Below are 25,922 nucleotides of genomic sequence, written 5' to 3'. Positions count from 1 at the left end.
GCCCTTGGTTCTCATCGGTGAAGTTATTTTTATTTTATTTTATTTTAAAGAATAATGTATTTTTGACTAGTTCTCTTCGCCAGTTGCCATTAACAAACATCCAACGACATCCTCCCTAGCCGTCCAGCAGCTTACCTCCTATTTTTAAATCATTAAACAGTAAGCTTTCTTTCTTCTGTTTCAATTGGTTTCTCATCTATTTAAAATTTCTGTCTCGAGTAAAATACTTAGTACAGTATAAAAAAATGCAGATGTCAAAATCACAGACTTTATTGCAATACTTTTGTTTTACACTGAGCGTCAAATAGAGAGAATATACTTGCGATTTCAATGAAATACTTATTCTTTCGTGGTTAAGAAAGTGATTATTTACACTTCTTCTCTTGATAGCTAGCACGTACTGGTACTGCTGCAACAAGAGAAGTCCGACTGATTCAAAGCTCATCTTGTGGTTTGTTTACAGCAAACCCACTCTCCAACCAAGCCTCATATCCCCCTCCCATGTTGCTTACATGCTTGAATTCCTGCCAAGTTCATCATTAGTGTTAATTTGAATATAGTATCAGTATTAGGAACCATGTAACAATCTAGTAAGCCTAGAATTGTAGCCTAAAAAAAGTGTAATTAACCTGCTACAACCCGTTAAAATTATAGATCTCATTGTAAATAAGTTAGATCATTTACCAAATCCAGATTCTTTTCCGGAAAGTAAATATGCTGGTAACATCTTTCTAACAGAACAGTATAATCAGAGAGAGAGAGAGAGAATTCAACTTACAGCAGTAAGATCAGTAGTTGCGTACAGCGACCTCACACCACTTTGACATCCCTACACGACAGAAAGCTTACCCCCATCAAATAACAGAATATTCTATCTTTCAAATAACTAACAAAACCTTTTATCAAATTCCGAGAGAAATTAAAGTCTAAATGGGCACGTTGTTGATCAATAAGAAAGGTGACAAATTCAGTTTGATTTACCACAACTAGCTTTTCTTCCTTGCCACAAGCGGCAGATACTTGCTCCATAAATTTTTGATTCTTCACCCTACCTAAAATTACCAAATATATATCGAAAGTCGAAACATCATTATCAATACAGGACATTAATGAGTTGACAGAGACTAAAAGAGACTAAGACCCATGTCAAATAATAACTGAAAGAATCAGAAAAGAGAGACCTTGGGGAGTATTAAACATATAGGGAATATTTAAAGAGTTCTCTACATGCCCTTTCTTGAATTCTTCTTCTGTCCTGTTCAAATTGCATGAAACCTAGATCAGAAATCTGAGTACGAAGACTGATCGAATTGCATTATTGAATAAATAAATTCAATTTGTGGCAACTTTTACCTAACATCAAGATAGCGGTGGCCGGAGCGGAGGAGATGACGAGCTGCATGAACATCTACAGTAACTACCTCATCTGCTCCTGAGCTACAAAACAGAAGCAGAACTAGAAGAAGAAGAACAAGAGAAAGAAGACTATTCCATAAAACAGTACCCATAATTGAACAACCTAAAATGAATGTTTGCCGCCTATTGAAGTAGTAATATTGTGAGTGTAAAGAAAATTTTTAATCTACCAGGGTTGACTGGCCATGTCAATGGATGGAAGTTGTACTTATGTATCTCTTTGAAAGTGAAATTTTTGACTGCAAATATTGCTGCTGGATATCAGAGGAGATCTATTGGCGGTTCGATTGTTTCGAGAATGAAAAATTGGCAGGAAGGGGAAAACCGCGATGTATCTAATTCTAATGTGAGGGAGATGGTTTGGCACTTTCTTTGTTCCGTCTATTGTTTTCGAGTTTCGCCGCAAGATAAGCAATTACTTAAGCACTTAAATTTCTACTTTACGCTAAAGAATTACTGTTGCATATGAGCAAATGGGTTGCCATTTTCAAAGTCTTCCACGTTGTGTTGTCTACTTTGACCAATTACCCAAAATCGATATTCTCCTAATTTGTGTACCATTGGGTAGATGAAAACATATTTTTGTTAGATAAGTCATCTTTTAGTTAAGTCATCTTTTAGTGTTGGTTATTAGAAAATAATTTTCACCTAAAGAGAAAGATAAGTTCTGTTAATTATGAATGGAGTGTTATGGAAAATCAGAGAAAAATAGAGAGAAAACTGAAAACGAGAATAAATGACAATTCTTGTTTTGATTTAATACATTGATTTAAAGTAGAAGAGTACATCACTATTTGTAGGCAACTAAGAAGAATCAAATAAGAAAAATATATTATTTTTCTTCTAGATCCTAACGAAAGTAAATATCTACAATTAAAGTACATACTAAACTTGAAAGAAAGTAAACAATCTAGAATATTTCTAAATAAAAGAAAACAAAATATTTTAACATTAATATAGATCCTAATTTAGAAGAAAAGTAAATATTATATAGTATCTTAAAAAAAAATATTCTTAAAAAAACAATTTTTATTTTTATTTTTTTATCTATAACTGTCTCAACTCCTAAATTATATTACAGAAAATGCCAGCACTGTAAATTATATTACAGTATAAATCTTTAATACTCAAAGTTTGACAAAAACGCTATCCAATTTGCTAACATTATTGTCAATATTTAATAAATATTTTTCAACAGAAAATTCTTTGCTCACCAACCAAACATACATTTAGAAAAAAATTAACATGAAAAGGACTTATTCTTTCAGAAAATATTTTGTACAGCCCAAGTCCAACGAACGACTCATTCGTGATAGATGTTCAAAGAACGAATCATGAACGGGTGTTTAATTTGGCCATAACTTCACCTGCAACTACTGAAGCCATTATTTGCAAGCATAGGAGTATATAAGATTTGAACTTAAAAGGGTTCGAATTTGGAATTCTATCACGTTTCGCACAATTTCTTGGGTCTAATTATTATTATATTTTTTACTTCTTTAGTAAATTTTAACACATATACATGTTTTATGTCAAAATTAATGAGTTCACATCAACTCATAGCTTCTTCACTAAATTTGTCCCTATTTGTAAGTTGAAGTTTGGCTACAAATATTTGCACATATTGAATTTCAGTATTTAAAATAATGGCGAAATATTGAAAACCTTGTTTGAGGGTATTTCAAATGAAATAATGATTCACAAATTTATTATTTTTTTCAATGAAATTCATGTCTAAACGTAATTTCAACTTTGATTGCTTTTTACGTTCTAACTCAATTATATAACGTTGAAACCCCCGCTTATAGTTTGTTATTTAGTTCTAACTGGAGACGGATTTAAGATTTTAATTCTATGAGTTCGACATTTAAATTTTTTAGTGTTGAAACCATTATATTTTTAAAGTTATGAGTTCATATATATTATTTATTAATAATTTTAGTAATTTTTACACATAAATTTATGATCCGTATCAAAAATATTAGGTTCAGTTTAACCCGGCAACTCTACGCTGCATCAGCCCCTGGACGTGACCCATAATTGACTAAAGATTAATTGATACTGAAGATTGTGACGAAAGAAAATTAAATGTTGCACTTCAAACCAAAAAGGCTTCTGCTAAATTATAACCTCTACTATAATTTGAAAAATTTTAGTTGTGATTACAAAATAAAGTGAAAATCTATACTACTAACGTTATCGTGAGACGATAAGTATCTCTTCATCCTTAAACAAAAATTTCGAATTCGAGACTCGACAATGAAGTCACATTTGATAGAGAGTATTTTATCTTCCAAAGTAGGACTTTCATCATGTATTTGAATTAGTCGAATCTGAAAGCGGCGGCCGGACACTGGTTAGAAACAAAAAATAAGTGCAAATATACGAATAACTTAATTATGGACCGGGTTTCTCGTTGGACTTATGTAACTAATCAAATGTCCATAGCCCATGTCGGGATCGGACAAAGCCCAGAACGCAAACGGCTCTATGCGCTGTACTACTGGGCTCTTTGTTGCTGAAGCCACAAATTGGCCATTTAGTAATGAGCTATGTCCTTATAAATCTTCCCCGTTTTGTAGCTTGTATATCGACTGTCGACAAATACAGTAAGTTATCTTTTATTCAGCAAAAATAATCGTTTACCCTACACATAAACCAACTACCTTATGGTATTTGAACAGGACGCATTTTGAAATTTTATGCAGTTTTCTTTGTAGCTGTCCTTCAGCTTGAATAAGTAGTACTCATATTTGCTATATTCAGAAGAAGAAGAATTTGCTATATTCAGCACTTGGGCTTACACGGTTCACCAAAGCTTTAACATAGTTGAGTATTTAGATCGAATTGGTCTCACCACCTGTCCTACTTTTGGAGTAGAACTCTCCCCGCAACGGGCGACTTTATTTTGAAAATTCGAACTCGAGACGTTTGATTAAGGTTAAGGGTTATTGAGATTATTTAATAATTAGTCATATTGTCCTCACCTTACATTTACATAGGTTATTTCTGTATAGGCTATTTCTGTAAACATTTAGGCTATCAATGTAATAAGGCAGTTAGATTAGTAGTTAGTGGAGGTTAGAGTTGGTGCCAGCTATGCACTTGTATAAATACATTGTATAGATATTTTGAAAAGTAAGCAAGTTTCATTTCTGCTTGAGTCTGTTTCTCGAAACTTCCTAGTGTGGGTGTTTTCCCTTTTCCTCCATTGGAGCTCAATCTGAGCTCGATCACATTGTTAATCCTCAATATTTTGTCATGGTGTCAGAGCCATGGGCTCTGATTCTCTCTTTAGTCACTCAATTTTCTCATTCTCTCTCAGTGCTTCATTCGTTCTTTTAAAATTACTGATTCGGCTCAATTAGGGCAAAAACAAATTGCAGAAGGAAATCACTTCCACCGATTTTGATTGCTGTTCGATCACGATTCGATTCCTACACTTTAATTCATGGCAGGAGACAAAGAAAATTTGGATTCGTCTAGTCCTTTGTACATACATCCGTCAGAGAACGCCTGGACGATGCTGGTACCGGTGGCTTTCGACGGCATCGGTTATAGATCCTGGAGAAGAGGAGTACTTAGGACGTTATCAGTGAAGAACAAGGTCGGATTTATCACAGGAAAGGGTAAGAAGCTAGATGCAGGTCACACCACTTTTGATCAATGGGAACGATGCGATGATATGGTCACTTCGTGGATTCTCAACTCACTTTCGAAATATTTGGCTGATAGTCTGCAATATGTTAGGGATGCGAAGGAATTATGGCAGGAATTGGAAGATAGATATGACCAAACTAATGGTGCTAAGCTGTATCAGCTTCAGAAGGAAATCAGTGATCTAAGCCAAGGAACTCTTGACATCACTGGCTACTACACCAAAATGAAGAAGCTTTGGGAAGAACTTAATACCCTAAATGCACACGCTCAATGCAATTGCACCTGCACATGTGGAACTAAGGAAAACATGCACAAGGCAGAACAAGATAGAAGATTAATTCAGTTCCTAATGGGGTTGAATGAGGTATACATTGTGGTGAGAGGCAGTATTTTGATGATGAACCCACTACCTAGCATTGCACAAGCATTTTCCATACTCATTCAAGAGGAAAAACAGAGGAAAGTTAAGCCATACAATTAATTTGTGATGGAGTCTGCATCTCTTAATGCAAGTGCTGGAAACAATAATTTTAAGACCAATTATAGTACAAATGGATACAATGTTTGGAACAATGCAAATAGAGGAGGATATTCATCAAACAAGCCTCGCTTGTTTTGTGAGTATTGTAAGAAGCCACGACACGATAAAGATAAGTGTTTCAAACTCCATGGGTACCCTCAGAATTCAAAGTATCCTAGTTACGGCAACAACGATAAAGGGAAGCGAGTTGCATCAAATGTATTTAGAACACCAAATGAGGGACCTAATGTTTCAGAAATCGAATGGCGTCCTCATGAACAAGGAAGAATTATGCAACACCTAACTCAAGAACAATATGGACAGCTTCTCAACATTTTGGAAAAACTTCAAACAGAAAACACAGGGGAGGATCCAGGAGACAGAGGTGGATGCAGTGTACTGACTACGGGTTCAACTGAACCCATAATTTTCGAGGCGGAGTAAAAATTTATATGTAAAAATTTATTAAAATTGCAAAAATAGTAGATATGAACCCATAACTTTAAAAATATAATGGGTTCAATGTTAAAAATCTTAAAATTGAACCCATAGAATTTAAATCCTGGATCCGCCTCTGCCAGGAGACATGAACCTGATTGGAGGAGCTGTAAACTTTGCAGGTACTGTTGCTTGTTCTTCTTCTATTAAGAATAGTAATCAGTTGCGTGAATGTTCTAAATTAGATGTTGACTCGTGGATCCTTGATTCCGGGGCCGCAAACCATATGGCCTACAATAAGACATTACTGTGCAATATCAAAACTTTAGTATACCCTTACCTAGTTTCACTGTCCAATGGGTACAAAGTAAAGGTGACACTTATTGGTGATGTGATTCTTAGTCCAAAGTTCATTATAAGAAAAGTACTTTATGTGCCCAATTTCAAGTTTAACTTGAATTCTGTTCATTCCCTAACTGTGCAACTAGACTGCATAGTTGTATTCACAAAATTCTCTTGTCTTCTTCTATAGGGCCCTTCGCTGAAGAGGTCACCGGAGATTGATGAGGCCAAGGACAACCTTTACTTTCATTACTCAAATTCATGCAAAAGTAAATCAGTTTTACCTTCTACACTTGACACTACTGTTTCATCACATAGTTCTCACACTGCACCTTGTGCATCCACCACTACTTATACGCACAATAGAAATAAAGTGCAGTCCATTGTAGGAACTACTGTTTCAAGCAATAATAATGAATATCCTGTTTCAAATGCCTCTTCTTTTCTTTATTCTTAAATCCATAAACTTTGTAGTTCTGTTCCAAATGCATCTGCTTCTGAGAAATATAATGTAGATATTTTGTGGCATAATAGATTGGGCTATGTGCCTTTTGTCAAAATGAGGGGCATCTCAGTCATCCCAACTACCTTTGCACAAAAACAACCATTTTTCTGCCTTGTCTGTCCAATGGCCAAGCAAAGCAGATCCCCCTTTCCACAAAGTACCACAAATATACTTAAAATGTTTGAGCTATTACATGTAGACCTCTGGTGTTCCTATCATATTTCAACTCATGATGGCTATAAGTATTTCATTACCCTTGTAGATGATTACAGCAGGTCTACATGGACACACCTTCTGACTTGCAAAAGCAATGCTTTGCATATCATCAAAGCTTTTGTTGCCATGGTAAAGAATCAATTTCAAACTACCATTAAGACAGTTAGAACAGATAATGGTCTGGAGTTTATTAATGCTGCCAGCACCATATTTTTTCAAAGTAAAGAAATCATACACCAAAAGACTTGCCCTTATACACCTCAACAAAATAGCATAGTGGAAAGAAAATACAAATACCTCCTTGAAACAGCTAGAGCATTGCTGTATCAATCCAAACCGCCTTTACGATATTGGGGTGAATGCATCCTCACCTCAACTTACCTAATAAACAGACTGCCATCATCCTCTATCAAAAACATGTGTCCATATGAACTACTCTACCAGAAAAAACTACTTTATTCACATCTTAGGAGCTTTGGCTGTCTTTGCTTCCCAGCCACTCTCAAAACACATAAAGACAAGTTTGAACCTAGATCAATCCCACATGTTTTTATGGAATGCCCTTTTGGGACAAAAGTCTACAAGGTATTAAATCTTGCCACAAAAAGAATATATATTTCAAAAGATGTATTGTTTCATGAAAATATTTTTCCATTTAGTTTAAAACGAAATTCTAATGATCTATTTTCTAACTTTGATGTTTCCTCCTTCCCATTACCTCTAATGTATCTGAATGTAGAAAATCATGGACCAACTAACTCTAGCTCAAATGATTCTATTGCATCTCCCACTGCATCACCTCACAGTCACAATATGGTATCACCAGCACTTGTATCAGGAGATTATGACACTGGAAGTGATCAGGATACAATTGAACCTAGTATCATATTTCCACAACTCCAGAATCAAAACAGCCCACATAATACTACTAGCTTATCTGATTCTAACCAAAGTACTCCAGCCCCATCTCCAGAAAATATCAGACCACCTAGAGTTTATAAACTTCTTACTTACCTGAAGGATTATATGTATACACTCCCAAACCAACCTGTCAATACTTCACCTCAAGATGAACAAAGCACATCTTCTCTTTCTTTTAATATTTATTCCTGATATGCAACCCATTGACTTTAGAGCCTTGGCCAATGATAGTAAATATTTGATAAAGAATGTGTCACTAGGCTGTGAGCTTGTCTCATATGAAGAAGCAGCTGCTATACCTGCATGGCAAGCAACGATGACTCAAGAATTTGAGGCATTGTATGCCAATAACACCTGGAATTTAGTGCCACTTCCAGTTGGAAAAAAAGGGCCATAGGATGAAAATGGGTGTATAAGATAAAGCACAGGGCAAATGAGAGTGTAGAGAGGTTCAAAGCTAGGTTGGTGGTGAAAGGTTACATTCAACAGGCTGGAGTGGATTACACTGAGACTTTTTCACCTGTTGTGAAAATGACAACAATGAGGACTCTAATTGGGATAGCAATTAAGAAGGGATGGGAAATGTTTCAATTAGATGTGAACAATGCATTCCTCCATGGTGACTTATATGAGGAAGTATATATGGAGGTACCACCAGGCTTACTTGTAGAGCAATCTGGAATAGTATGCAAGTTGAACAAATCCTTGTATGGATTAAAGTAAGCTAGTAGACAATGGTATGCCAAATTGACAAAAGCTCTCTGTTCTAGAGGCTACACACATTCTATGTTTGACTACTCCTTATTCTATAAAGGTAAAGAGAACTCAATAATTTTTATGGCTGTGTATGTAGATGATGTTATTATCACATGAGCTCACTTGGAGGAAATTACCAGCTTAAAGAAGTCCCTACATAAAACTTTCAGAATAAAAGATCTGGGCAGACTCCATTACTTCCTAGGGTTGGAGATACTTTATAAAGGGGATGGAGTTGTGATTCCACAGAGGAAATTCACTCAAGACCTTCTTAAGGAGTTTGACTGTATAGGGTGTTCTGCTGTGACTTCACCTCTTGATCCAACAGTGAAGTTAAAAGCAGGAGAAGGGATACTACTTCCAGATCCTAGTCACTATAGGAAACTAATTGGGAAATTGAACTTCCTTATAGGAACTAGGCCTGATATAGCTTATAGTGTTCAACACTTGAGCTAATACATGCAAAGTCCTGGAGATAGTCACCTAAAAGCAGCAGCACATGTGTTGGGATACTTGAAAGGGAATTTATCTCTAGGCACATTTCTATCCAACAGTAGAGATTACAGAGTAAGAGCCTTTTGTGACTCTGATTGGGCTGCTTGCCCTGAAACTAGGATGTCTGTCAGTGGTTACATAATATTGCTTGGTGACAGCCGCATCAGTTGGAAATCTAAGAAGCAATCTACCATTTCCTTGTCATCAGCAGAAGCTGTGCAGTGAGAAAAATAGTTGGAGAACTGGTCTGGCTTGCATGACTGCTTGAGGAACTCACAGTACCTCTTTCTCTGCCCATACCTGTCTTTTATGACAGCCAAGCAGCACTTCACATTGCAAAGAATCCAGTCTTCCATGAGCGGACCAAACACATAGAAGTGGACTGTCATTTTGTAAGAGACAAGAGCTTCAAGATGGCCTGATTTCCTTACATTACATTCCTACTCATGAACAGCTCGCAAATATCTTTACTAAGTCTTTGCCACGCAACAAACATACTCTTTTACTTGACAAATTGGCTGTGGGTTCCGCACCTCCAACTTGAGGGGGAGGGGAGGGGTGTTGAAATTATTTTATAATTAGTCATATTGTCCCCACATTACATTTACATAGGTTATTTCTGTAAACATTTAGGCTATCAATGTAATAAGGCAGTTAGATTAATAGTTAGTGGAGGTTAGAGCTGGTGCCAGCTGTGCACGTGTATAAATACATTTTATAGATATTTTAGAAAGTAAGCAAATTTTATTTCTGCTTCAGTCTGTTTCTCGAAACTTTCCAGTGGGTGTTTTCCCTTTCCTCCATTGGAGCTCAATCTGAGCTCGATCACATTGTTAATCCTCAATATTTTGTCAAGGGTGTTGCAATCTTTGTTTGATGGCGTACATTTACACTTTGGTTTGTAATCTCTACGTCTTTGGAGGTAAAAAAAACCACTTCGGTCCAACAACCTTGGTCATAAGAGCATCAATGACGTGTCAATCTTGTTTTAGTTCCCTTTTGGACTCGCAATATTTCTTATGCTTTTTTGCCACAATAGACCAGATGATAAGGAGCGGAGAGTTGTAGAAGATTTTTCAAAATCCAACAACTACCTGATGAGAATATAAAAAAGTAAAAGGTAAAATTGGTGAAATTACAGTATATTTGCATGGTTAAGTAAAGAATTTGACACAAAATTAAACTCTCTTAATATATATCTGTGCCCAAATCACTTTACTGTAGGATGGATGGGTATGTATATACACTCTAATCAGAATTATTCTGATTATTATTGGAACTATTATGTGTCTGCCAGACATCTTCTTTATCCCAAAAATATCTAATGTCATACAAATTACATTACTTTTCCACCTAATATTAACTTGACAAGGCGATGCGAATGTATAATTGGTTACTCAGACAAAGTCAACTTGACTTAAAAAAATATTTTAAGTATTTTACATAATACCAATAAAATAATATATACTCTATGTTATATCAGCCTCATAAAGCAATATATTTCAAATTAGTTGTCATCTTCAAGCAGAAAGAGAATATATAGCCAGTGGTCGGCGAGCATGCACGATGGATCTGAAGTGTCAATTATTGAAGTAGATATTTGAAACATCCCTATCTCGATGAATGCCATAAACTTATTATCTTAGCACAAATTCATAATCCAACAAGACAGTTATATTACTACTCATACTTGGCACAAGTGTTTGTAAAAAGGAAGAACGAAAACACGTTTTTGCAATATTTTCACCACTGTTTTAGTTCTGAAAAATAATTTAACGGTTAACTGAAAGAACATGATACGAACTAACGTATTAACTAAAAGTGTAACAATTTATGTTAGTATTAGGCAGTGATTAGGAAGAAAAGAGACATGTTCCTCTTGATTGGTACGTAAAATATAAAAGGAGAGAAGTGTTTTTTAAATACTTTATACAACCCTAAAAATAATTTTTTGGTAGAAAATTATGGAGGAAATGACACTTGAACACGTTGGGGCTTGGACTTAAAAGGTAGCTCGAAGATTAGTTAGCTTGTTCAATAATTTTTAAATATTTTTACTTAAGTATCTTTTATTTTCTTTAACAATTTTAAATTTTAAATAAAATTTGATGAATATTACAAGTGTTCTTCAGATGGTCATAACATGTATCTAAATTGTTATAAATACGTATTATAACAGCTCCAAAAAAAGATTATAACCGTATTTACTTAAGTCGTCTTATTCTCTTCTATTTTAAAAACTGAAAAGACGTGCTTGCGAAAAGTCAAGTTTTTGCTGAACTTGAATTTTGTTTTGAAAATTCTATTATATATTGAACTTAAATTTTATTTGACTTTATAAATCATGTTGGGAAGAAGAATCCCCATCTTAATTATGATTTTCATGGAGCTTTGCCCACATATAGAGAAGAGGAAATGAAGAAGAAGAAGACCTAGAAGAAAGAATTTCATTTGTTCTGTTCTCAGACCAAAGTGGCTATTTTCGATATAACTTGTGTTACATAGATTATATTCAGTGGATTGTTTGGAACACGCGGAGGAGCCAGGACCTTTGGATCAAGCAAATCAACTCATGATAGATTAATTATAGACCATATGATAATCTTAATACTAGAAGCTTCCCTCACGTGATTAACATGTGAGGGAATATAGTTAGTTGAGTAGAAAAAATAAATTTGTTATTAGTAGGCAAATTAGAATAGGACAAGTGTACAAAGTTTCTCTTTCCTGCCAATCTTTATTCTTCAGATGTAAATGTATATATACATGTACAGTGACAGTGCTGAAATACACAGAGAAAATTTTACAATTCATTCTTCATTTCGTACACGGTATCAGAGCAATAAGCTCGATCCAATAGTTCAATCATCCAGTTCATTTACATCAAATTCATTTTTTATAATCAGTAAACTAAGATACCTGCAACAACCATCACTCGAGATACCAGCAATGTTGCAAAGGCAGTAGCTATGATGTCAATCATCCTTATCATCTTAACAATTCTGATTCTCCTAGCATGACTCTACTCAACACTGTGTTTTATGGAAGAGGATATCCAGGATGGAGGACATCTATTCTGTTGTCTTTATCAGCCAAGAAGAAACTTGGTTTCATCAATGGAGCATGTCAATCTCCAGATCTCAAGTCTCCAGATCATGAACAATGGAGCTGTGTCAATGACATAGTGATATCTTGGATTCTGAATGCTCTCTCTAAGGATATTGCAGACAGTGTGATATACTCCAAAACTGCAAAAGAGCTTTGGGACAGTCTGAAGCAGAGATTTCGAAGATCAAATGGAGCCAAGCTCTATCATCCGCAGAAAGAGCTATCAGGATTAGTGCAGGGTAATAGTGACATTGCAGGATATTTCACTAAACTCAAACAACTGTGGGATGAATTGGATACTTTAAATGTTATCATATGTTGTTCATGTGTTTGTGTTTGTGAAGGAAAAGGAAAGTTAACTAAGTCACTTGAAGACCAGAGGTTGATTCAATTCCTAATGGGCTTGAATGACATTTATGCACAAGCAAGAGGAAATTTACTCATGATGAACCCTTTGCCTACCATGGATGTTGCCTATTCACTTCTTTTGCAAGATGAAAATCAAATAGAATTTTATGCAAATGCACACTTTAACTCTGATTCACTTTCATTCATGGCAGCTGGAGAGGCCAAGCAGCCTAATGCTTAGATTTTAGCTGATTTTGCAGCTTTTATGGTCACAGAATAGGGGATAAATTTTTAGAAAAATAGAAACCAAGCACAAAGAGAAGAAATCATGGCACCTAAATATAACAATTCAGGACAGAAGTTCACTAAACCTCAGCAAAAGTTTAAGGGAAAGAATAAGTACAATCCAAATGTATCTTGTACTTATTGTGGAAAAACAGGACATACACACGAAGACTGCTACATAATCATTGGATTTCCAGATGATTTTGAGTTTATCAATCACAAAGGTTATCAAAATCAGATCAAGGAAAATACAGTTTTGGCACATGAAGATCATGAGAATGCAGGAGGACAGCGTACTGAAAACAACAATATCAGCTTTGGGCAGCAACTCAACAAGGAACAAGTTGCAGAAATGATGAGCATGTATAAGCAGGCAAAGTTCGCACAAGCAGAAAACTCAGGAATCAATGCTAATGCAGTTGCTGGTACTATTCTAAAATACTCAGGTTCAGTGTTTACTGCTCTAAATTTAGACACCTGGATCATTGATTTAGGTGCTTCAGAGCACATGTGTTTTGATCCTAACTCTTTCTTGTTTCTAACTCAACTTTATGTACCTTTGAACATCAGTTTACCTAATTCTTTCAAGGTAATTGTTACTCATATAGGAAGTGTTTCTATTCTGCTAGGTCATGTCTTGAACAATGTGCTACATGTTCCAGATTTCAAATACAATCTGTTATCGGTTCATAGGTTTTGTATTCAATTCAAATATGATGTCCTATTCACATCTATTAGGTGTGTGTTGCAAGGCCTTTCAATGAAGAGTCCACAAGCTTTTGGTGAAGTTAGAGAGGGACTCTACATATTGGAATCTAGTAGTCTTAAGTCTAAGGGTCTATTCAGTACTAATGTATCTTCAATTCAAAAAGGAAGATATTCCATTTCAGAGTCTGTGTCTTTTTCTAGTCCTGTTCATGCTAATGCTACTCCAGATGTTAAGCTTTGGCATATAAGGTTGGGACATCTCCCATTCTCAGCAATGAAACATTTAGATTTCCTTCATTGTTACTCAAATTCTGAATTTATTTGTGATGTTTGTCCTAAGGCTAAACAGACAAGGAATCCTTTCCCTTTCAGCATCATTAAATCCAAACATATTTTTGATCTCATACATGTAGATACATGGGGACCTTATAAGTCCAATACCTATAATGAATTCAGATATTTTCTTACTATAGTAGATGACTATAGTAAAGGAACATGGACATTCTTATTATGTGCTAAGAGCAATGCTTTTCCTACGCTTAAATACTTTTTGTCCATGGTTGAGAGATAGTTCAATGTAAAAGTGAGATGATAAGATCTGACAATGCACTAGAATTGGGAAAACGCACACAAGAGGCAGCTTTCCTAGCTTCAGAAGGAATTATGCACCAACTATCTTGTGTAGCAACTCCTCAACAAAATGGGATTGTTGAGAGGGGGCATAGACATCTCTTAGAGATTGCTAGAGGTTTAATGTTTCAATCCAGGTTGCCTATGTCATATTGGGGTGAATCTATTCTGACTGCCACACATCTTCTCAATAGGTTACTTTCTAGTGTTCTTCATGGAAAAACACCATATGAGGTCCTATTTCAGCAAAAACCCAAGTATGACTATATAACGACACGATCGGTTGTTTTGAGTATTACAACCCTGTCTCCCCATTTACTGCTCAAATTGTGTTTTACGGTTGTTATTTGACTTGCCGGGATAATTGGTTTGGGTCCGGTGAAGTTTTGGAATGATTTGGAATACTTAGTTCCAAGGTTTAGAACTTAAGTTAAAAAGGTTGACCGGATGTTGACTTATGTTTAACGACCCCCGAAATTTTTTGCTAAGGAAATTAATGTTTTGTGGTGCCGAGGTAGATTAATTAGTACAAAGGTTGTAGAAATTTCCCGCGGCTCGGAATTTTTGGGTTGAAGAATACACTTAAGTGTTGAGGAAAAGTTTTGATAGAAGAAGGATATTTTGCGGTCTGTTTTGCGACCGCAGAAACGTTATGTGGACCGGGGATTTACCGCAGAACGAAGCGGAAACTCGAGCGAATTTTGGGCCATTATGCGGCCGCAGAAGTGTTTTGCGGTCCATTCCGCGACCGCAGAATCAGTATGCGGACCGCAGAATGGTCGCATACTCGGGCAGAATGTGCCCAATTCCCAGGGTCCATTTCGTGGCCCATTTCGTGGGCCGTAGATGCATTATGCGAATTTTTATTTTCTGATTTTTATAACCCGACTCTATTTTGATAAATAGCCTTTGGGGCTCATTTTGAAGGCAAAATTCTGATATTTTAGAGAGAAGTGAGAGTGTTCTAGAGAGAGGAAGAAACCCAAGTGCTTTGTTCATCAAGATCTTGTTCAAGATTTGAAATCCAACAAGAAATATCACAAGATCTTCACCCAAGAGGTAAGGTTCTAACCCTAGTCTTCAATTTTTAGTTTGGGTAAAGATGGGTGATTGGGAGTATGTTTCTTGAGTGTGAGAGTATTATTTATACATACACGTACCAATAAAGTTTGTGGAAAGATTGTTGAGTTCAAATGGGTAAAGATTGGGTTGAAAATAATAGAAATCTTCAAAGACTTTAATTGAGGATTTATGGGTCGAGTTGATGTCAGAATTTGGTGAAATTTATATTGTTGGACTCATGGTTGGATGGGCGTTCATATTTTGTAACTTTTGTTAGGTTTCTAGACGTGGGACCCACGAGCAATTTTTGAGTGTAATTTCGGATTTTGTTGGAAAAATTTATATTTTCATATGGAATTAATTCCTATAATTTGAATTGATTGAATCAAATTAATTGTGACTAGATTAGAGACATTCGGAGGCTGATTCGTGATGCAAAGGGTAGCAGAATAAGAAATTACATGGTTTGAGGTAAGTAACATTTCTAAATTTGGTCCTGAGGGTATGAAACCCCAGATTATGTGTTATTTCATGGGTTTTGAGGTGACGCACATGCTAGGTGACAGGCATGTGGGCGTACATCGTAGGAATTGTGACTTGGTCAAATTCCATGGAACTATGTAATTGAATAATCCGTTGTTATGTGTACATTCTCCATATAGTAGAGAAATTGAACCATAAATCATGTTTAGATTATGTGTTGACACTGTAGGGAACCACAAAGGTCGTGTACATGTTGAATTTTCTGCCAAATTGTAGTTTTGTACTCAGTCACAGTTTACTTGTTTATTTTATCTCAGTCTCTATTGTTCATTATTGATGCATCATATCATTGTTGTTTGAGCTGATTTTCATGATTATTGAAAGCTCGAGAGACTAGAGAGATTTATGACTGAGTGAGGCCGAGGGCCTAGTTGTGAGATATTATACTATAGAACGTGAGTTGTCCATGTAACATGTGAGTCGTCCGTGCGGATCCAGATATTATACTATAGCACGTGAGTTGTCCGTGCGGATCCAGATATTATACAAGCACGTGAGCTGTCCGTGCAACACATGAGTTATCCGTGCAGCACGTAAGTTATCCGTGCAGATTATAGCGCTTGGGCTGAAGGAGCCCCTCCGGAGTATGTACACACCCCCAGTGAGTGCAGGTACCTACTGAGTGCAAGTGCTGAGTGTTGAGTGAGTGGGAGGACTGAGTGACTGTTGCTTTGAGAGGATGCATTGATTTTATTATTGTTGTACTACAATTGTCATATATCCCTGTTCTAGAAAATTTCTGAAAGATATTATCTCCTGTTTCAGTCAAACATGATATGAAATTACTGTTTGGGCCTTAATTATTGAACTTGCAAGCATGCTTACTTTCTTATTGGAAATTACTGTAATTGGACTTAGCTGAGAAGCTCGTCGCTACTTTCAGTTCTTTATTTAGTATTGTTACTTGCTGAGTTGGTTGTACTCATACTACACCCAGCACCTCGTGTGCAGACCCAGGTACTGCTGGATACGTCGGTTGCTAGTTCTCAGAGTTTTATCTGTTGGAGATTATCTTGGTAGCTACTTGACGTCCGCAAACCTTGACTCTCTTCCCTTTCAGTTTTTGTACTGTTCTAAATTTTTAGACATTGTTTTTAGTAGTCAGACTTTGTTATCATTTAGATGTTCATATCTCAGTGACACCGGATTTTGGGAGTGTATTTATATCTAGTATTTGTGGGATTTTCTCTTAAACTTAATTATTATGTTTTCAGTATTTAAAAGAAAAATATGGGTTATTGATGTTGTCGGCTTGCCTAGTATTGAGATAGGCGCCATCACGACAAGTGTGACTTTTGGGTCGTGATAGACTATTTGAGGAATTTTGAGTGCCTATGTTATGCCTCTACATTAGCACAAGGAAGAGGAAAGTTTGATGAGAGGGCAACAACATGTGTTCTACTTGGTTACCCTCTTCAACAAAAGGGATACAAACTACTCGAGCTGTCCACAAGGAACGTTTTTGTGTCTAGGGATGTAAAGTTTCATGAAGCACATTTCCCTTTTGCTGAAATCAACACACCACACCATCCTATTTTTCCAACTTCAACTTTCACCACAGAACCTACCTATTCAACCACATCAAAATATCAATCACTACCTACTTCCTCAAAATCTGCAGTAACAGATGTTTTCTCACCACCATCATCAAGCCCTTCATATACTCATCCTCATCATCAAGTCTCTCCTAGCTTAATTCCAGTTTCTCCTATCCTAGATTCACCACACACCGGCTCACCTATTTCTATACCTCAGGAACTTATGCCATTGAGAAGGTGTAACGACCCAGCCGATCGTTTTAAGAGTTGTCGCCCCATTCCCCTATTTACTGCTCATTCTATACTTTATAGCTGTATTGTGACTTACCAGGGTAGTTAGTTCGAGTCCGAAGAAATTTCGGAATAAATTGAGACACTTAGTCTCAAGGTTGAAAACTTAAGTTGAAAAGGTTAATCGGATATTGACTTATATGTAAACGACTCTGGGATAGAGTTTTAATAATTACAATAGCTCCGTATAGTGATTTTGGGCTTAGGAACATGTACGGAAAATTATTTAGAAGTCCGTAACTAAATTAGGCTTGAAATGGCTAAAATAGAAATTTAAGTTTGGAAGTTTGACCGGGGAGTTGACTTTTTGATATCAGAGTCGGAATCTGATTCTGAAAATTTTTATAGCTCCGTTATGTCATTTATGACTTGTGTGCAAAATTTGAGGTCAATCAGAATTGAATTGATAGGTTTTGGCATCGAGTGTAGAAGTTGGAATTCGTTAGTTTCGTTAAGCTTGAATTGGGGTATGATTCGTAGTTTTAGCATTATTTGATGTGATTTGAGGTTTTGACTAAGTTCGTATGATATTTTAAGGTTATTTGATGTGATTTGAGGTTATTTGATGTGATTTGAGGTTTCGAAAGGTTAACAGATCGATTTTGGACTTGGAGAACAACTAAGGAATTTCTGGTGTCCAGCTTTGGTTTCCTTCTTCGCATTTGCGAGAGAGGTCTCGCGTTCACGAAGGGGAACTTGGGCAGGCGAGAGTTTGTTCTTCGCATTCACGAAGCAAGGGATACATTTGAGAAGGATGAGGGTCAGTGTGCATCGCGAATGCGAGAGAGGCCACACGTTCGCGAAGAAGAGTGAGGGCTGTGGTGGACTTCACGCGTTAGCCTACGCGTTCGCGAGTGAGGCGTCGCGTTCACGAAGGCACGTGACCCCCGGTCATCGTGTTCGAGATAGGACCCTCGCTTTCGCAAAGAGGAAATTTTGGGCAGCACATTTTATGCTTCGCGAACGCGAGGCAAGGGTCGCGTTCGGGAAGAAGAAATCCCTGGGTAGAAACTTTAAGTTCTGAAAATGGGACTTCGTCCCATTTTCCATTTTTGACAAATTGGAGCTTGGGAATAGGTGATTTTCGGGAGATTTTCAAGGAAAAATTTGAGATAAGTGTTCTTAACTCAATTTTGGTTAAAGTACCCGAATCTATGGTTATTTTTAACATTTAATTTGTGGATTAAGTTGGAAAAATTATGAAAATCCCTACATTTAGATTGAAGATTTGAGGGTCAAATTGATGTCGGAATTTAGTGATTTTTGTATGGTTGAACTCGTGGTTGAATGTGCGTTCATATTTTATAACTTTTGTCGGCTTCCGAGAAGTGGGTCCCACAGGCGATTTTTGAGTTAAATTTCGAATTTTGTTGAAAAATTAGTATTTTCATATGGAATTAATTTCCAATAATTTGTATTGACTGAATCAAAATTATTATGACTAGATACGAGGCTTTCGGAGGCAAATTCACGAGGCAAAGGCATAGAAGAGTAATGAATTTTACGGTTCAAGGTAAGTGACTTGTCTAACCTTGTGTGGGAGAAATTCCCCTTAGGATTGGTATTGATATGAAAAATTGTGATGTGTAGAAACTCATATACGCGAGGTGACGAGTTTGTACACGGGCTAAATGTGAAAAAACTCTGGTTTTACATTATGTAGATCTCTGTTAAACATTAATTAAATTATTTTATCCGGTTATATTCATCATTATTGATCTATTTTTATATTTTAAATTTGCATGACATTTTTCCTGCTAATTATTTTACCTGTTTAGTTGAAACTTTATTTCTTTTATTCTGTGCTCAATATTTGAAGGTTGAATTTTTTTAATTGAATTATTATTAATATGAAGAATTTAACAATTTTAAACTTGGTGTTGAGACAACGTTCTAAGAATTTTGAAATATTACTTTTGCTGAGTTATTCATTCCCAAATATTTTGTGAGATTTTTATACTCATTGTGATTGAGCCGTGAGCTCCTTATTGTGGAAAATATTATTGTTGTTGATTTATTTTGGCAAGTTGAAATATTTGAGCACTTGAGATGCAAATTGTGATATATGGTGATATTGATACGCATGCGATGGTATAAGGTCTGGGTGTTGAAACACATGCGGTGAGATAAGGGTGGCTTGATACTCGTGGCTAGTAGGGGAACTACTAGAAGTCATATTGTGTAATATGGGTGGCTAAAACACGGGATGCTATTTCGAAAAAATATTTTCTTTAAAATTAAATTTGAAGGCTCCCGCGATGATATAATGAAATGAGATATTGTGAATTTATTTATGATTTGGGACTACAAGGCGATACTTCGGGAGTGCCCTTGTTGATATTTCTTTATGGTTGTCGTAGGCAATTAAATTTTTATTGAATTTAAATTCATAAAAAATTTTGGATTTAATCTCAGATTGAATATATTTAGTCCAAATAAATATTATGGGCTAATATAATTGAATTAATTATATAAGTCCAATACATATGGGTTAAATAAATAGGTCCAAATCTACTGGGCTAGCCTATTTAATTGGGCTAAAGTGATGAGCACACTTCATTAAGCCCAAGATATCATCTTCCTAGAGGCCCAATTTGGTGTCACGTGTCAAATGACGTGGCACGCCAAGTCAAACAAAAGAACCAATGGGATCATGCCATGTGTCAAAATGACAAGGCATGCCAAGTCACATTAAAAGGCCAATGAAATCGCGCCACATGTGCAAGTGACATGTTCTGGCCAATCAAATGGGGCCTTGTCACACTTCAATTTGATTGGTCGGAAATAGTTTGTTCTTATCATAACTCTTCCCTCCCACAACTATAAATAGGGGTCTTCATAACCCAGAAAAGACACCAGAAGTTATAACAAGAAGCAAGAAAGAGCTCGTGGATCAAACGCCACAAATTTCTCTACAAGTTTCAAGCTTCAAGCAATCAAGTTCAAGTTCAAGAAATCAAGTTCAAGCTCAAGAACGAAGAACTTCAAGCTCAAGAACGAAGAATAAGTCAAGATTCAAGGAGTACGAGTTCAAATCAAAGCTCGTGCTAGTTGAATTTAAGATCATCGTTCGTGAAAACAAATATAGATTCAAGATCAAGCTCAAAGGCCCTTGAATTTATTTACTATTGGAAAAAAGAATCAGAGGATTCACAGAGATTGTACACTCAAATATTTGAAATCAAATACTACGATTGTTGCAATATTTTTCAGTTTCGATTATTTTTCTGACGCAAATTTATTGGCTACAAATTATGGCACACCCAGTAGGACAATCTCTACCTCTCATCTCAACGTTTCAATCACCAAAGTTCAAAAACATTAAAATGGCTTCAAAGAAAATCAACTCCAGTTCAACTTCCACCAAGGCTGTTAATTCTAGGTTCTATGCTGATGTGGAAAGCATCCTCGATGTTGCTTTTAGAAGCTTTGGACCAGTTACGAGGAGCAAAGCAAGCTCGTTAGGACAACAAGCATACCAAGTGTCGTCCGCATCAACCCCCATTTTCGGATCTTCATCCTCAAAAGGAGCAAGATTTTCCACAAACGCACCCGAAGGAGGAAGCGATGTTGCTGAAAAGATCAAGAAAACTCTTGCTCTGCTTGACCTCTCTGCTTGACCTCTCCGGATCTAAGTACTCTGCTGTGAAGGAAGATGATGATGCTTTAAGTGATGGATCCTTCCCACTTACACCGCATAGCGTGAGCCATTCGAGAATCAATCTGTGTGACAATCCATGCTACTCCCCATCATCTACAACAATTATGCAAGCCATGCTGACAAACACTTCATCTGTGGAAGAGCAGTTGGCAAACTTGACGGAAGCAATCACTGGCTTGACCAAGTGCATGAAAAATCAAGATGCTAGAATTGACAAGCTAATAGACAGGGTGGGAATTTTGATGGAAGAAGAATCTACCCATGCACCTGGTAAGCTCCCAGAAGTTCCAGAGATTGATTCTCCCCCAAGACAAATAGCATCCGCTAAGGCTATCCCTGTCTCATCTAAAGGGATGATTCTAATCGATCAATTGAAGGAGTTCATTGAAGTAACCATTAAGAACAAGTATAAAGTTTCTTCCAAGTCCTCCCTTACATATGCAAAGTCATACACTGCAAGGGTCGATATGTTGAAGATGCTTGCTGGCTATCAACCTCCAAAGTTTCAATAGTTTGATGGTAAAGGTAATCCAAAGCAATATGTGGCACACTTCGTTGAGACGTGCAACAATGCTGGGACTTATGGAGATTACCTCGTCAAGCAGTTTGTCCGCTCTCTAAAAGGAAATGCTTTTGACTGGTACACAGACCTCGAGGCTGGATCTATCAATAGCTGGGATCAACTAGAGGAAGAGTTCCTAAATCGCTTTTATAGCACGAGACGTACTGTAAGTATGATAGAACTTACAAATACTCGTCAACGAAAAGGTGAACCAGTTATCGACTTTATCAATTGTTGGAGGAATACAAGCCTCAACTGCAAAGAGAGGCTTAGTGAAGCTTATGGCATAGAGATGTGCATCCAAGGCATGCATTGGGGACTCCGATACATCTTGCAAGGGATCAAGCCTAGCATATTTGAAGAAATCATGACTCGTGCCCACGACATGGAGTTAAGCATGGCCTCTGCTGGAAACAAAAGACTGCCTATCTATGAGCCTCGCAAAGGGAACGACAAGCAAGAAGTCAGGAAATGGAGCAAGTTTGTACCCAGGTCTGAAAACAAAGAATCTATGAATGCCAACACATCACCTGTAACATTCACAATAAAGGTGAGCAAGAAGCAGAGTACGAAATCCACTTCTTTTAAAGATAAACCAAGTGGGAAGTTGACTCTAAAAGAAATCCATGAGAAGTAGTACCTATTTCTGGATTCTGATATGCCAGCAATTTTTGAAGAACTCCTCGAGTTAAATCTCATTGAGCTTCCAGAGATGAAGCGGCCAAATGAAGCTGGTAAAATGAACGACCCAAATTACTGTAAATACTATCGACTTGTGAGCCACCCTCTAGAGAAGTGATTTGTCTTCAAGGATAAAGTTATAGACTTGGCTCGTGAAAAGAAGATCGTGCTTGAAGATAAGAAAGCAAGTTCAAACCAAGTCTCTATCACCTTTGGATCATTCAGTCCGGATGAATTATGTGGTTTTAAAGAAAGTAAAGATGGAGAATTACTAGAGAACAATGAAGTTGAAGTCGATCAACCTGATGATGATGAAGGTTGGACGTTGGTGACTCATTGTAGGTGCCACAAAAGGAGCCCACGAAAAGAATCAATAGAATAACTAACAAGGAAAATGATGGTAAAAGGACCAAGGAAACAGAATCCAGTTAGGCTTTTGAAGAAAGCAAAAGTGGAGGTGCACCACCATCAAAAGCCATGACATCCAATGACCTTGGAGGATTTCTTGCCATGTTGGTTCCGCATGAAGATTTCCCGTGATGGTATTGAGGCCTCTTGTTGCAATGCTGATAAAGGGGAAGAAAAGAGTGATGACCTACCATTGGCAACATCTCCAGAAAAGCTCATCGAGTTTATCCCTCAAGAAGTTAACGCGCACGAGGAAAAAGTTACGTTCACAAATGACGACCTTCTACTAGGTGACACTCTTCATAACTGCCCGTTGTACCTGGTTGGCTATATGCGTGATGAAAAGATAAATTGAATTTTGGTTGATGGAGGATCCTCAGTGAACATCTTGCCAATTCAAATTGTGAAAGAACATGGTATTCCCATGAACGAAATCTCAGAAAGTCGTGTGATGATCCAAGGATTCAACCATTGAATATATGCAATCAAACGCATGGCTTTATTTGATCGATGCAAAGACTTCATACAACGTCTTGCTTGGAAGGCCTTGGATATATGAGAATAAAGTAGTTCCATCTACCTACTATCAATGTTTAAAATACTACAAGGGTGAAGTCGAGAAGAAGATAATTGCTGATGATGAGCCATTCACTTCGGCTAAGTCACACTTCGCCGATGCAAAGAAGAACCACATTGTGAAGGAGCTAAAAGTTGATGATGGCATGAAAAGCAAGAATGACGAGTCCACAACTAAAAGAGCTGAGGTGACTACTATTAAATCCAAAGCTATTATTGAGGAGGTACAACCCAACGCGAATAAATCTCATAGAGGGAATATTGCGTCTTATGGCAAGAAAGTAAGTCATTCACTCTAATATGTCCCTAAAAGAAAGAAAGATGAAGGTGAATCATCTAATCTCCAAACTAACATGCTAAAGGAGTTAACTCTTCCGGTAAAATGAATTGAGGCAGTAAAGTTGTCCTCAAAGCCACTTGCAGGGTTTGTAGCCCAAAATCGTTTGCAAAATGTGGCACTCCCTACAAAGCGAACATATGAAGATTTTGATCCTAATGATTACAGGCTATTTGCAAAAGCTGGATACAATCCCAATGAGGCGTCAAAGTTAGGGAAGCTCCCATCAGAATATGCGACGAGGCAACCACATGAAGGTTTGGTATACAAGCAACCGTCACCAGTGCGCATCTCCATAAGAAGGGCGAGCAACAATTATATCACTATAGAAGACGAATCTGCCGCTTCTAACAGGCCTTTTGTATTTGATCGACTTGGAAAATCAACTGTGATAACTTATGTATTTGAGAGATTGGGTCCATTAAAGAAGGGGAACAATTTCCTAAGAAATTTTCAAAGCATAATAACACCCACTTCTCCCAAAATCCAGAAGATCTCTAAGGATTTCCAAAGTTTGGTTCCTTCTAGAATGAGCCGACAAACAAAACTTGTGATTTCATGCAAAGAAGTACTGAAGGTAAAGCCATATATTGTGGTCTACACTAAGGAACGTGACGAAGATGAAGAAAGTATGGGTTCTTCGTATCATGTTACTGTACAAGGCGAGAATGGTGTTCCATCTTCAATGGAGGATAATGCAGAATTGGAGGATATTTCACCGTGTTATAACATATCCTTCAATGATGGGGACTCTCAAGAAGATAAAGATACGGAAGATGCTCCACCTGAACTTGAAGAAGGAGTGAAGACTACAGTTTATGCCTTAAAAGAAGTTAACCTTGGCACCGATAAAGAACCAAGACCCACCTACCTAAGTGCTTTACTAGAAGTTGATGCAGAAAGCACTTATATTGAGTTACTCAAGGAGTTCAGGGATGTCTTTGCTTGGAGCTACAAAGAGATGCCTGGCTTAGACCCGAAAGTAGCAGTCTATCACCTTGCCGTCAAGAATGGTGCTCGCCCTGTTAAACAAGCCCAAAGGCGCTTTAGGCCAGACTTGGTTCCCTTGATTGAAACCGAGGTTAACAAACTCATCGAAGCTGGCTTTATTCGTGAAGATAAATACCCAACATGGGTTTCAAGTATTGTCCATGTAAGGAAGAAAAATGGATAGATTCGAGTGTACGTTGACTTCAAGGATCTCAATAATGTGTGCCTGAAAGATGAATTCCCGCTTCCTATTCCAGAGCTGATGATCGATGCTACTACTGGTTATGAGGCAATGTCTTTCATGGACGGTTCGTCGGGCTATAACCAAATTCGCATGGCACCAAAAGATGAAGAGCTTACTGCATTCTGTACCCCAAAGGGTATTTATTGCTACAAGGTAATGCCTTTTGGCTTGAAGAACGCTGGTGCTACTTACCAAAGAGCTATGCAGAATATCTTTGATGACCTTCTCCACAAGAATGTCGAATGCTATGTTGACGACTTGGTGGTAAAATCAAGAAAGAAGAGCAACCACTTGAAAGACTTGAGAATGGTGTTTGAGTTGCTCCGGAGGTACCAACTTAGGATGAATCCATTAAAATGCGCATTTGGAGTTACTTCCGGAAAGTTCCTTGGTTTCATTGTCCGACATTGAGGGATTGATATTGATCAAGCCAAAGTAGATGCAATCTTGACAATGCCTGAGCCTCGGGATATTCACAAATTGAAAAGTCTGCAAGGAAAGTTAGTGTACCTTAGGAGATTCATCTCAAACCTAGCTGGGAGGTGCCAACCATTCAGTCGACTTATGAAGAAAGGTGTCCCTTTCAAATGGGACCAAGCGTGTAGTTATGCCTTTGGGGGCATTAAATCCTACTTGATGAAGCCTCCAGTTTTAGCAGCCCTTATACTTGAAAAGCTGCTG

The 25,922-nt window shown here is 37.1% G+C and overlaps 5 protein-coding genes across 7 annotated transcripts; 4 read left to right on the top strand and 1 right to left on the bottom strand.

The window, feature by feature from the left end:
- Positions 1–252: 252 nt before the first annotated feature.
- On the bottom strand, positions 253–1,808 carry LOC104101878 (thiosulfate sulfurtransferase 18). 3 transcript variants are annotated; one of them, XM_009609417.3, is made up of 6 exons: positions 1,587–1,808; positions 1,354–1,437; positions 1,182–1,255; positions 982–1,052; positions 779–829; positions 253–524 (listed from the first exon to the last, which is right to left on the bottom strand). In XM_009609417.3, exons 1-6 carry the CDS (start codon positions 1,601–1,603, stop codon positions 435–437), a joined length of 387 nt encoding a protein of 128 aa, XP_009607712.1. In that variant the 5' UTR covers positions 1,604–1,808; the 3' UTR covers positions 253–434. The 3 variants fall into 3 exon arrangements, with proteins under 3 accessions (XP_009607712.1, XP_009607709.1, XP_009607710.1); XM_009609414.4 differs by having other exon boundaries at positions 1,354–1,640; XM_009609415.4 differs by having other exon boundaries at positions 253–515; positions 1,354–1,640.
- A 3,059-nt stretch (positions 1,809–4,867) lies between these two features.
- Positions 4,868–5,557, top strand: LOC138904734 (uncharacterized). The gene has a single exon (XM_070193239.1). It carries the CDS (start codon positions 4,868–4,870, stop codon positions 5,555–5,557), a length of 690 nt encoding a protein of 229 aa, XP_070049340.1.
- Positions 5,558–9,233: 3,676 nt separating this feature from the next.
- Positions 9,234–10,146, top strand: LOC138904733 (uncharacterized mitochondrial protein AtMg00810-like). The gene is made up of 3 exons (XM_070193237.1): positions 9,234–9,490; positions 9,586–9,661; positions 10,051–10,146. Exons 1-3 carry the CDS (start codon positions 9,234–9,236, stop codon positions 10,144–10,146), a joined length of 429 nt encoding a protein of 142 aa, XP_070049338.1.
- A 2,139-nt stretch (positions 10,147–12,285) lies between these two features.
- On the top strand, positions 12,286–12,966 carry LOC138904732 (uncharacterized). The gene has a single exon (XM_070193236.1). The coding sequence runs from the start codon at positions 12,286–12,288 to the stop codon at positions 12,964–12,966; it is 681 nt and encodes a 226-aa protein (XP_070049337.1).
- Positions 12,967–23,573: 10,607 nt separating this feature from the next.
- Positions 23,574–25,652, top strand: LOC138904731 (uncharacterized). The gene is made up of 3 exons (XM_070193235.1): positions 23,574–23,935; positions 24,176–25,149; positions 25,255–25,652. The coding sequence occupies exons 1-3, from the start codon at positions 23,574–23,576 to the stop codon at positions 25,650–25,652; spliced, it is 1,734 nt and encodes a 577-aa protein (XP_070049336.1).
- The last annotated feature ends 270 nt before the right edge of the window (positions 25,653–25,922 follow it).

The sequence above is a fragment of the Nicotiana tomentosiformis genome, chromosome 2 (genome assembly GCF_000390325.3).
Source record: "Nicotiana tomentosiformis chromosome 2, ASM39032v3, whole genome shotgun sequence".
Lineage (NCBI taxonomy): Eukaryota > Viridiplantae > Streptophyta > Magnoliopsida > Solanales > Solanaceae > Nicotiana > Nicotiana tomentosiformis.
The sequence above is the reverse complement of the archived record's forward strand: the minus strand, read 5'-3'. Positions and strand labels throughout refer to the sequence as shown.